A 12,941-nucleotide genomic window follows, 5' to 3' on the forward strand; every position below is an offset into this window, starting at 1 on the left:
CCAGATGCGCGAGAGGCTGGGGGTCAGCTTGGGGGAGAGGCCCCCCACCCTGGTGCCCGTCACGCACGTTATGATGTGCATGAACTGCGGCTGTGACTTCTCCCTCACCCTGAGGCGTCATCACTGCCATGCCTGTGGCAAGGTGAGTCACCCTGTCTGGGTGGAGTGTGTGCATAGGGGTGGCATGGGGTGGAGATTCAGGGGCATCCAGCAGCCACTGCGTGTTGGGCCCAGGGTAGGGCATCTTCACACCAACTCTGCGAGGTGTGTCCTCAAACCAGAGCTGCAAATCTCAGGCCCATTCCCGCTACACCATACACTCTCAAAAGAAAATCCTAGCATACGTGGTTATTGTCCTTTGAGAAAAAGTACTGTGTCATGGTTAAGGGCACAGGCTCATCAGAAAAACAGATAAACTTACAGCACATCAACTAGAGTTAGCAATACTGTATTGCATATTTGGAAAGTTGCTGAGAGAGTAGATCTTAAAAGTTCTCATTGGGGGGCCAGCCCTGGCCAAGTGGTTAAGTTCGTGCGCTCTGCTTTGGCGGCCCGGGGTTTCAGGGGTTCAGATCCTGGTCGTGGACCTAGAGCCACTCATCAGGCCATGCTGAGGCGGCGTCCCACATAGCAGAACCAGAAGGACCTGAAACTAGAATATGCAACTATATACTGGGAGGCTTTGGGGAGAAGAAGAGGAAAAAAAAAAAAGAAGATTGGCAACAGATATTAGCTCAGGCGCCAAAAAAAAGTTCTCATCACAAGGAAAAAAGTTTGTAACTATGTGTGGTGATGGATGTTAACTAGAATTATTGTGCTGATCATTTTGCAGTATATACAAATATCAAATCATTATGTTCACCTGAAACTAATATCATGTTGTATATTAATTATATCTCAATAAAAAAAGAAAAACAGATAAGCACTTGCATAGAAACATGATGAGCTGTGCTCAGGACACAGGGTCCCTAGAGAAGGTGGGGCGGGTCAGCAGAGGAGAGAGGATGCTGGCCCCCTGCATGTGCTCTGAGATGCATCCCCACCCGGGCCTGCAGATCGTGTGCCGGAACTGTTCGAGAAACAAGTACCCTCTGAAGTACCTCAAGGACCGGATGGCCAAGGTCTGCGATGGCTGCTATGGGGAGCTGAAGAAGAGAGGCGGGGACGTCCCAGGCCTGATGAGAGGTACCCTGGGGACCACCTTCACCTTTCTTCCCGGTGGCCCGCATGGCTTCTCCCTGGTTCATGGTTGGTGCCTGAAACTCCTTTCCTGTGGGGGCTCGGGACAAAAGCAGCCCTCAAGGAGGAAATAGGGGTTTAAACTCAAACCTGGGGCACCATTTCCCAAAATGTTGTTTCCGTGGAAAATCAATGGGTGCTCCCAGAAGAAGGGTTCTGTGGGAGCTGAATTTGGGAAACGCTGGGCCGGTGCCTCTGCAAAGGGGACAGTAGGTGGGGTGCTCACGTTTTCTTTGCCATAGCGGCCCTCTTTCCGAGAGTGCTGTGCACACCTGTGTTCTGTGGGACCGTTTTGGGATAAGGATTGTGAGATGGATGGCAGAGATGTGGGTCAGGGAAGGGCTGAGGGTCCTCTGATAAAGCAGCCTGAGGAAGCTGAGCTGGCCTTTGAGAGACTGTGCTCAGGGGACGGGCTCTGCTCCAGCAGGGTCAGGCCAGAGGGAAAGCAAGTGTATCCTGGGCCTAAAATCAAAGAGGTCTCCTCCCTGGGGCCACCCAAGGCCGTCAGAGAGGACAGCCGAGCCCCAGCCTCGTGGAGACCTGGAGAAGAAGGGCTAGCCAGCACCCAGGAACGGCCTTCCCTCCTAGCCCCTATGGTCTTCGTGTCAGCAGAATGCAGTGTGGCCATCTTTCTGGTCACTCATGACCCCCATGGTGAGGCTGGTCCCATCCTGGGAGGGACCAGGAGCTCTGATTTTACAGGAATCAGTGTTCCAAAGACAAGATGTGTGCCTGTCCCGTGGACGCTCACCTCCCTTACCCCCGGTTATCTTGGTTACAGAGCGGCCCGTGAGCATGAGCTTCCCCCTGTCCTCCCCCCGCTTCTCGAGCAGTGCCTTCTCGGCCGTCTTCCACAGCATCAGCCCCTCGACCTTCAAGAAGCAGAAGAAGGCCCCTTCCGCCCTGACGGAGGTAAGGCAGGTGGGGCTCCTGTGGGAGGCAGGGGCTTTGGCGGGTTCACAGTTGTCCTCAGTGGACGGGGTCAGACCCCCTGCCCCATCCTGACCAGACTTCAGGACAAAGACAGTCCCCAGGGGGAGACATTCCGGTATGAGGACTGACTGACTACTAACAAGGGCAGGGCGTGTCTCCTGGGTATGACCAAGAAGACGCCTGCTTGGTGGCAGAGGGCAGGACCTGAAGTGGTTGTAGATGGTGCTAGAAGATGTCTTCCCCATCCTTCTTTCCCTCTCCCCTCCAACTCTTTCTTTTTTCTCCTTTCCTGGTCTCCTGCTCCGTAGTGTCAACCTAGTACTCAGGGGTCACTGGGGCTTCTCCAACTAAAGCAGCTGGAGTCCTGGCTTGGCCCTCCTGGGCAGACCTCTGAGCCGGAATATTCTCTCACCCTGTGGCTCCCAACAGCCTCAGGTGCTGAGCCCCCTGGAGGCCATGGGACTCTCTGCAGGAAACCGCAGGATTGGCTCAACTCAGTTCCGTCCTGCAAATAGGACCAAATTATATGTCTGTATTCTAATGACAACCACAAACCAACGTGTGCCCATGAATATATGAGCTGTCGAAACAGTACGATCAGCCGTTGCCAAGTTGTCCATTAATATTCATTATCGAGTAGCAGGCTTAAAAACGTGTTAGGGGATGAAAAATTTAAATGGAGACAGTTCTGTCCATTAATTTAATTGCTTTTGCATATTAAAAATCTTGGGACTAACACATATATGGTAAAAAAAAAATTTCAAAAAAGCACAAAGGAATATATGATGAAAAGTGAGCTTCTCTCCCGCCCCGAACTCCTTCAGTTCTACTTCCCAGAGGTAACCACCATCTTCTTATGGATCCTTCCAGAAGTTTTAATGCATATATACAATAAAGATGTACATTCATAAATTCTCTGGTTTCTTATCCAAAAGATAACATGTTATATTCAATCTTCTATACATTTTTTCCACTTAGTTTCTCTTAGATATCATTTCACATTTGCTCCTCCACATAAATCCCACACATTTTACATTGCACGCTGTGCCATCATTTATTTAATTAGTCCCCTTCCACAGACGGAGAGCAGACCTCCCTCTCTCCCCACTGTGGCCGTGGTCGAGCTCATAGACCCTGTGTGGTCCGTGGGTGCAGAGTTTGAGAACCACTGCTCCTCCCCTTCTGGAGTCAAGCTGCTCTGATCCTGGTACCGGTGGATCTGCCCCAGCAGCCCCTTGGTCATTGCTGCCCAAAGGGACCGCCTTTTTATTATCTAGTAGAGACCGCACTCTGGGATCAGCAGCGGCCCCAGGAACAGGGTGCCCCAGTCTCCTGCCACCCTCTCCCTTCCCTGGGGAGCTGCACCTCAGCAGGGCGACCTGCTTCCCATGAGAAAGTCTGCAGAAATGCTGCCCCCACCCCCAGCATCTGTCAGAAAGGGAGGTCGCAGGATCGGTTTCCTCTGACGTGTTCTGTCCGCTCTCCCTTTCTCGCCCTGTGAGACGCTCCCGAGGTCAGGTGTGGGGAGAGAAAGCCAGGGTCAGTGTCAGGAGCCCTGGAACCTGTGGGGCGCAGGTTCCCTTCCTGGTACTTCTCAAAACAGCCCGGGCTGGTTGTAGCTTCCGCCCCCTACACTGAAGCTCACTGACTCCAGAGAGGTCTGAGTCCTTACCCTCTCTTCACCCAGGTAGGGATTTGACCTTTGCTAGATCCTTCCATTCCTTTCGCTCAGTTTCCCCATCCGTGAAATGAGAAAATCAGGTGAAATTATTTGAAAACCTGGCCTTCTTGCTCTAATAGTAAGATTAATATTTATGGAGCACCTGCTGTGGGTCAGGCGCTGTCTCATGTCATTTAATTCCAATTTCACTAGAAAGGAAAGTGAGACTTAGAGGAGGTGAGTGAAGCGCAGACATTCCCTGTCTAGTAGCTGGCGCGGCCTGGATTGGAGCCCTGGACTGGTATTACTCCTCCGAGCCTGTGTCCTTAACCCCCCCATCAAGCTGCGGCCTCCTCATCGTCAGAGTTACGCACCCATTAGGCAGGAGATCATAAAGCCTTGTAGGGAAACAGTACAAAGAGGATCCCTCCTTAAATGTAAGAAAGAGTTAAGCTTACAAGTGGAAGAATCCATTTTAGAAGGAAGCACCTTTCCCCCACGTGTCCACAGTTTCATAATTTGGGGTCTAGGAGTTTGGGAGGGGGCGCAAAGAATCTGAAGCACCACTAGGGGGCAGCACTCCCCAGGGCCGTTTTCGATGCTGTCTCTCCTGGGTCCGCTCAGTAAATCCTGTCCCTGTGACCATGTGCTCTTTTGCTGCCTTTGAGGCGCAGGCTGGATCCTGAGACTTCAGCCCTGTCTCACATTTCAAGGCAGCGTAAACGCTCTGCCAGCCAGTTTACAGTGTCCTTGGGCTCTGTCTAACCTGTGCCCACCGCCTGGTGCCCTGACCGTTCTGCTTCCCTTCTGCCAGGTGGCCGCCTCCGGAGAGGGCTCCGCCATCAGTGGCTATCTCAGCCGGTGTAAGAAGGGCAAGAGGCACTGGAAGAAGCTCTGGTTTGTCATCAAAGGCAAAGTGCTCTACACCTACATGGCCAGTGAGGTAGTGGTGGTTTGTGCTCTCTCTCCTCTCTCCTGCGAGGTTATGCTGGCGCTTCAGTGTCCATCTGGGCTTGCACATGCCGTCACCTGCGGGGCGGTGTGAGGCGGGGCTGCTCCTTCCAGTTCCCGTGTCAGTCAGGTTCTTACTGAGCAGTGCCGTGTGCTGAGTGCTGCTGTGGATACACAAGCGCGTGTCCGTGCTGATCCCATTTCTTGGTGGAGATACGGCAGGACAGCGTGCAGGCCTGTGCACCAGAGTGTTTGGTTGTCACAGGCCCGGCATCCGGCACAAGCCAGGCCCTCCATAAAAGAAAGCTCCTTTCTTCTCTCCGTGCAAGTTGTTGGGGACAAAATTGAGCAGCTTGGAGGAAGCGCTTTTTGTCTGTGCTTTTCTTTTATCAGGGAACTACATTGCCTCGTGATGACTCGTCCACTAGGTAAAACTTAAGTTTCTATTTTTGTAGAACATCTTACACTTATATCTTCTAAAATATAGGACAGAGGGCCTTGGAAATCAAGCCTGCTTCCAGAGGAGACAGGCGTGGGCTGTGGTTGACCAGCAGGGGGCTGTCTGGTCCTGACCCAGCCTGAACCTACAGGGTGATGTGAAAAATTTCCACATCCAGGCCCCACCATCTAGTGGTTTCCACAGGCTAAATCCACTTGGAAAACAGGGCTTAAATGCATTCTGCCAGCTGCAGAGTGTGGGTGTGTCACCCCACGAGGATGTGCGCATCAGCACAGCGCTGGCCCCTCTCCCCTGACCGCAGATGTGGCGAATGTGCAAAGACACTTCCTTCTTCGCGGCATAAAGCTTCCCTCATGAAAACGTGCAGCTGGGATGGTTGCAGTCTGCCCCTCCCTCAGGGATCCCAGAGGCCAGCAGGGCCACAAGTAGACAGAGGGACCCACTATGGGCCTGAGTGACTCGGGTGCTGTGCGAGCCAAGCCCTCCCTGAGGGGGCCCCTCACTCACGCGGCCATAGGTGGGCCTTTCTGTGCTGAGGAGAATTTTGATCTTTCCAGAACAAACTGAAATGCGATGTGATACCCTCTGCAGCCCAGACCAGCATCTTCCTTAGTAGGCTTTCCACAGGACACACACAGGGGTTCTCTAGAAACTGGGCACCTGGGGAACCCCGAGTAGGCAGTTAGTGGGCCTTCCTCACGGTAGTGCTTCTCAGAATCTCTAATACACTGAGCGTGCTCTGGGTCTCTGAGACATGGAGATGTCCTGACTACAGGCCCTTCCTCAGGGAGCATCACATAGGACTGTTGTTGTCCAGGACACACTTTGGGAAGAAATGCTAGCTTAGACAGATGGGAAAACCCAGAGTCTCCAGGTTCTGAGTAACGGTTGTCATGGAAGTGACAGCACAGGTTAATTTGAAAAGATAAATATAAGTATGCTTCCAAAATAGTTTCTTGCAGAGAGAGGACCTTGTACAATTTCTCAATAATCCTAGTCCAGTGACAGGACCAAGCTTTCAGATTCCAGTGAAGAAAGAAGGTTTGATAAAGCGGATAGCCAGTCTTCACTGGCTCTACTGCCATGAACTGTCATGTTCCCTGAGGTGACCCAAAGAGGATGCAACTTGCTATTCAGTAATAGTCTGGGAGGAAGGGACTATGAGAAATATATGTGAATCTTTTTTTACTTTTTCTAACATTTTATTATTTAGTTATTACATTTATTATTATAAAAATTTTAAGCATGAGAAATGTTGAAAGAATTTTACAATGAACTGTCCTAGCCATCAACTAGATTATAGTTAACATTTTCCTACCTTGATCAAGTATCTATCCATCCCTCTACCCATCTTACTTTTTGATGCTTTTCAAAGTATACAGAGACCGTTCTGATTTTTTCCACCCAGATTAGTTTTGCCTCTTTGAGATTTTCATATAAATGGAATTCTGTGACCTCTTCCACTCAGCATGATGTTTTTGAGATTCATCCATGTCACTGCATGTGGCAATAGCTCATTCGTTTTTGTGGTTGAGTAGTATTCCATTTTGTGATTACATCACACTTTGTTCATCCAGTCCCTTGTTGAAGGACATCTGGATTCTTTCCAGTTTTGGTGATTATGAATAAAGCCACTTTAAACTTTTGCATACAAGTGTTTGTGTGAAGATAGGTTATTATTTCACTTGGGTAAATATCTAAGATAGGAATTTCTGAATCATAGAGAGATATATGTTTATTTTATAAGAAATTACCAACATTTTTCACAAAAAAATGGTGTTCCATTTTACACTCCCTCCAGCAATGTATGTGAATTTGAGAGTTCTGGTTGCCTCACATCTTTGTCAACACTAGGTATTGTCAGTTTTTAATTTTCGGCACTCTGATAAGGATGCAGTGGTATCTCAGTGTGGTTTTAATTTACATTTCCCTAGTGATTAATGATATTTTACATGTGCTTATTGGCTCTTCATATTTCCCTTTGAGAAGTGTCTGTTCAGGTCTCTTGCCCATTTTGTTAAGTAGGTTGTTTGTCTCCTTTTTATTGAGTTACAGGAGTTCTTTCTGTATCTTGGATACCAGTCTTTTGTCAGATAAATGCTTTATGAATATTCTTTCCCAGTCTGTGGCTTGCCCATTCATTTTATTAATGAATCTTTTGGTGAACAGAAGTTTATAACTTTAATGAAGTATAATTTATCAACGTTTTCTTTTGTGACTGTCGCTTTCCGTGTCCTAAGACACTTTTGTCTACTTGAAGTCACAAAGTTATTCCTCTGTATTTTCTTCCGAAAACTTTAATGTGTTAGCTTTTACCTTTAGGTGTATCTCTAATCTTTGTGTGTGGTGTGAGGTCAAGGTTCACTTTTTTCCATATGGGTATCCAGTTGTTCCAGCACCACTCGTTGAAAAGGCTTTCCTTTCCCTACTGGATTACTTTGGTGTCTTTGTTAAATATCGAATGGCTTAGTGAGCGTGGGCCTGTTCCTGGCTCCTCTGCCCTGTCTCGCGGACGTGTTGCTGACTACTGCGCTGCCGCCGCGCCCTCAGCTGGAGGCCTTGCCGCCGGGCTGTGTCAGGTCTTCCAACTTGGTTCTTTGTCAAGATTGTTTTGGGGATTCTGGGTCTTTTGTATTTCCATATAAACTTGTCAAGTTCTACAAAAAGGCCTGCCTAGATGCTGACAGAGACTGCTGAATCTCGAGATCAATTTGGGGAGAATTAGCATCTTCGCAAGATTGAATCTTCCAGTCTACAAACATGGTGTGCATCTTCATTTATTTAGTTCTTCAATTCTCTTTTCGTGTTTTCTGGTTTTGAGTGTAGAGGTCTTATACTTCCGTTAACTTCATTCCTAAGTATTTTATATTTTGGGTGCTGTTTTGAATGGAGTTTATTTTATTTTCTAGTTGTTTGCTGCTAATACATAGACATAAAAAACAATTGATTATCCTGTGACCTTGCTAGACTCATAATTAGTTCTCCTAGTTATTTTGTCATCAAATGTGTCCTTTGCAGGCACAGACAGTTTTACTTCTTCCTTTCTGACCTTCATTGTCTTTTCTTTCTTTTTCTTGCCTTAATGCAGTGGCTAGGACTGCCAGGACAATGTGGAATTTAATTGGGGAAAGTGAGCACTCTTTTGCCTTGTTCCCAGTCTTAGGGGAAAGGTATTTGGTATTTCACTGTTAAGTATGGTGTTAGCTGTGGGTATTTTATAGATGCCCTTTGTCAGATTAAGGAGGTTCCCTTCAAATCCTAGTTTGCTGACAGTTTTTGTCATGAATGGATGTTGAATTTTGTCAAATGCTTTTTCTGATCCAGCAATCTTTGAAAATTGATTCCCTTTTATACACAAGTTCTACTTTCCTTCCTCCTCCTTCCATAACCATTCTCATGTGCTTAACTGATTATATCTCTCTGTTTATGTGTGTTTTTATAAAGTTGTATTGTTTATGAACATGTATTTTTACGTAAATATATGTGTATAAAAATGTCTTTATTTGTATAAACTTTCTTTTCCACTGAGCCCTATGATTTTAAGATCCATCTAATGTTCTCTGGGTACATCTCACTGAGTTGTTAGCAATTTTATAGTCAGACTCCCTGAGTGCTCCATATTGAGGCACTGTGAGTGAGGGCGTGGGGAATGAGTACAGAGTTAGCAGAAGTAACTCTAGAAAACTGAGTCAACCAACTAATCGAGTCAATGGAAGGAATGTGGGGTAAGAACGCGGTCCTGGTCCAAATTCTGGCTCTGCCCTTACTACGCTGTGTGATCTTGGGGAGTTACTTACCTTCTCTGAGTTTCAGTTTCTTCTTAGAATGGAGGTGACACCTCCTATTATTGTTGTTAAGATTAAACAAGATAATGTGAAGATGAAAATACCTGGACCCTAATAGGCTGTCAGACAATGGTACGTTTCTTTGCTTCCTCGTGACGGATCCCTGCGGGAAGCGGGGATGAGGAGCATGTGTGGTTCGTCCACCGCTGCCAAAGCCTGCCCCCACGCAGGGGCTCACCTGCATCTTAGATTGGAGATACCAGGGAAGGCTAGGCCGTCGACCGTACTCAGAGTGTGTTTAACATCGGCGTTTCCCTCTGCCCTTCACAGGACACAGTGGCCATGGAGAGCATGCCCCTGCTAGGTTTCACCATTGCCCCAGAAAAGGAAGAGGGCAGCAGCGAAGTAGGACCTGTTTTTCACCTTTACCACAAGAAAACCCTGTTCTATAGCTTCAAGGCAGAGGATACCAGCTCAGCCCAGAGGTACCACCATACCTAGCCCTGCGTCTCCTTGCCCCTCTCTCGGAAGGGAACCAGATGCTGCCCAGGCTTTGGCTTCTGCTCTTCTCCAGCCGTCCTGTGCCAGCAAGTCCCTGTGGGCCTCAGCAGAACAGCGGAACTCCTGTTCCTGGCTGTGAGGGGGTTTAAGATTGTGATGATGCGTTCACACAGGTGTGCGTTGATTCAACAAACCTTTGCACTGTGTTCCGGGCCTTTTGCTAAATGCTAGTGAAACAAATATGAATATGACATGACCCCTGACCTCAGGCTAATAGTAATCTAGTCCAGTCACTTATAGGTTCTGTGACCAGAGTCACAGGCAGAACCGTGACACCAAGTGTCCCATCTCTTCTGTGTTACAGGTGGATCGAGGCCATGGAAGACGCAAGTGTGTTATAGCAGTTATCAAGCATGTGGACTCAGAATAAACTCTTAGATTGATATGTGGACCCTTCCAGAAGTTAACCCGTGCCTCCACTCATCCAGACACACATCTGGATTCCGCACGGGGCCTGATCTTTCTTGCTGTAACGCCCCCTCACCCTCTCAAGTGGAGCCCTGAGGAGAGATCTATGGACCACTCCTTTTCTGTCTCCGTGTTCCCCCCGCCCCAGCCCCCGGCATAGACTGCTTCCTTATCCAGCAGTGGGTTAAAGTTTAGTAACGTGAAGACATGGAAGCCAGTAGAAAAGTACATTTTAGAAATGCAGGCTTTTTAGTGGAAACAAGCTTTTACAGTTTTTACTCATGGTAAATATTATCACCTTTCATATTGTTGATTTTGGTGCCTCAGGTGACATGAGAAACAACCAGTAAATAACAGCTACTCTCATTGAAAGCACTTTATTGTTTTACTGAGCTAAACCTCCAACTTTATGTTTGCCCAGTGATTTACTTAAGTAAGTAGCAGATGAAGTCCTGTGGACGAATTTGCCACCAGTATTCAACAAGGGTGTACGTACAATTGATTTGTGCACACCTGGCTGTGGCTTGCCAGTGCGCAAGCAAGCGACACTCCAAGGGGAGGGTCCTCCCTACTGCGGAGGGCCACACGGCACTGGATAGGAAGCCGAGGGTTTTCTCCTCCTCTTGATCCTGCGACCTGTCTGCTGACATGACTTTAATAAAGGAGGGACGCCCTCCCCGGAGGTCTCAACACTACGCCTGTGCTGGAAACTCGGCTGCTGGCGGATCCGGCCCACCCCACTCACGGCAAACCCTCTGAGGCGACTGGGTCTGCTTTAATTTATTGTGTGCCTTCCTGAGTTGACCCCACACGAGCTGACAGCATTATGTTTCTGAGAACCTGGACTTATTTTCCACGTGGTAATCCTTCGGCTGTGTTACTGAAGTCTTGAAAGAGAGAAAACCAGATACGATCAGGAAGTGAATTCATGGTCTTGGCTGATGGCTCTGGCCGCAGTGAGGGAGCACAGAAGTAGCAGCTTGAAGATACTCTCTGGACACCTGGGGCCCAGTCACCTCTCGCTGATGACTGCTGCTCATCGTGCTGGACGGTTCTTTACATAAAGCAGAGGGGAGGCGGGCGGGATTCCTTGTTACTCTCATCGAAATAAAAAACAACAGTGTCATTTTCTGCTATCCTGTCCCCATCCTCCCGATGCCCTGTCCCCTAAAAAAAGGCATTTGCTGACAAACCTTTTGTAAAAAGCACCATCTCAAGGAGTTACTTACATTAAATATTTTCAGGGGAATTTTTTCTTCTAGTTTGCAGTTCTTCTTTTAGAATATTTGCATTAAACATTTAATTAATGATTCAAACTAAGTGATTAGGTGGGTCCTTTTGTTAAATTTGGACGGCTTAATTCCATTGGACTCATTTTCATTATCAGACATATGTAAGTGGGCCCCTAGGCCCTCTAAAGCCTTTAGGAAGCAGGCACGACTCAGCGCCAGGTAAGGTCACCCTGCCGCAGGGCACAGCCATGGCCGGTTTCTGAGCTCTGGGTAGAATCACGTGTTTGGAAGTCATTCGAAGGCCTCTTATGGTATGACATCCTATTTCTGATACTCTGTAAAGAAGAGGTAATAGGGCTTTTATTTCTCAGTGAATAGTTAATTAAACACCTAGGCTTCAGAGAGACATACTGGATGGGTCACGTGAGACTGCGCGGGCCCTCCTGGTTTGCCCGGACTTCGTTTCTACCTGTCCTTCCCATGTTTCTTTGTGTACTCGTTTCAGCCGATCTCTACTGGCCAACTTGGCTCATTGCTCCTTCCTTGCCCTCCTCTTTGTCCAGCCCGTTTTGCATGTTCATGTCACCCATCTATCCATGAGGCCTGCCTGGAGTAACCTGGACAAAGCTGCCCAACTGGCCCGAGGGCGCTCTTTCCCCCTGGGCGCAGAGGCTGGAGAAATGGCCAGCTTCACCACCAGGGCCATGCTGCCCAAGGCCGTCTGCCTCGCACCCCGCTCCCCAGGCACAGAGCACCTCCAGCAAAGGCTGTGTTTCTAGGAGGATGCAGTGCCGTGCCAAGCTGTGGCTCAGAAATGAGAACAGTCGGGCCCTGTGCAAGTCACTCTGGTAGCTCTGAGCCTTGGTGTCTTCTGTCACATGAGACCATTCCAGCTTCCCAAAGAGTTCAGGGGATAAAGCACAAACCAAACATTTGTGAAAGTGGATTGAAAACCATAAACCTATGGGAAAAGGCACAGAGTTGTTATATAAAGTGAAAATAAAGTCATGGGCCCTGCTCTGTGCCAATACAAAATGAAGACAATATGTAAAAAAGAGACTTCCTTCTTATCCATGAAAATGGCAAGAAAGAGAAACCAGGCCTGAAGAGGGCCTGGGCTGACCTCCTGTGGTCACCGGGGCTTTCCTCCCCTCAGTTTGTTTCAATGACCCCTCCCTGAACTCACCACACGTGAGTCAAGAAAACACAGGCCTTTGCAGGGGTGGCCTCTGCCTGCTTCTCAGAATCAGTAAAATTTTATAAAACTCAGGGTTTTACTGGAAGCAGGTAGCACTTACTTTGCATTATAGTGGTTTCACACCTTCCCTGCAGACTGAATGTCTTTTTCCATCCTTGGTCTTAGTAAGCAGGATGAATTCTGTTCATTATTACCGATACAAAGCACATCAGAAACACAGCAGTCAGGGATGTCGATTGGGTTCCCAGATCCTAATAATAATTCTTTTACATATCAGAAATACTTGCTGAGTTGTTCTGGTCAGGCTGACAGACTGACTACTCATTCTCCCTTGGATGCAGCCTAGTCCTGAGTGCTGATGCCCCGACGCTCAGGCTGATCTTTGGGCAGGCACCACGTGAGCCAGCGCCGAGGACCCCAACAGCCCTGCTACAGCTACCGAAGGGTAATGCGGTCGGAGTCCTTTCTTCATCTAGTCCAGCCTTTCCTTTGATTGACAGTGTAAATGTCACTG

The 12,941-nt window shown here is 48.2% G+C and overlaps 1 protein-coding gene across 1 annotated transcript in view; it reads left to right on the top strand.

The window, feature by feature from the left end:
* The window catches only part of FGD5 (FYVE, RhoGEF and PH domain containing 5), a 110,677-nt gene extending 99,431 nt beyond the window's left edge, over nt 1-11,246 (top strand). Inside the window, exons 16-21 of the mRNA XM_023619913.2 lie at nt 5-142; nt 1,056-1,185; nt 2,021-2,151; nt 4,647-4,775; nt 9,359-9,513; nt 9,894-11,246. Coding sequence (XP_023475681.2) covers nt 5-142; nt 1,056-1,185; nt 2,021-2,151; nt 4,647-4,775; nt 9,359-9,513; nt 9,894-9,930 — 720 coding nt within the window. The 3' untranslated portion in view covers nt 9,931-11,246. The remainder of the gene's footprint in view (nt 1-4; nt 143-1,055; nt 1,186-2,020; nt 2,152-4,646; nt 4,776-9,358; nt 9,514-9,893) is intronic.
* The last annotated feature ends 1,695 nt before the right edge of the window (nt 11,247-12,941 follow it).

The sequence above is a fragment of the Equus caballus genome, chromosome 16 (genome assembly GCF_041296265.1).
Source record: "Equus caballus isolate H_3958 breed thoroughbred chromosome 16, TB-T2T, whole genome shotgun sequence".
Lineage (NCBI taxonomy): Eukaryota > Metazoa > Chordata > Mammalia > Perissodactyla > Equidae > Equus > Equus caballus.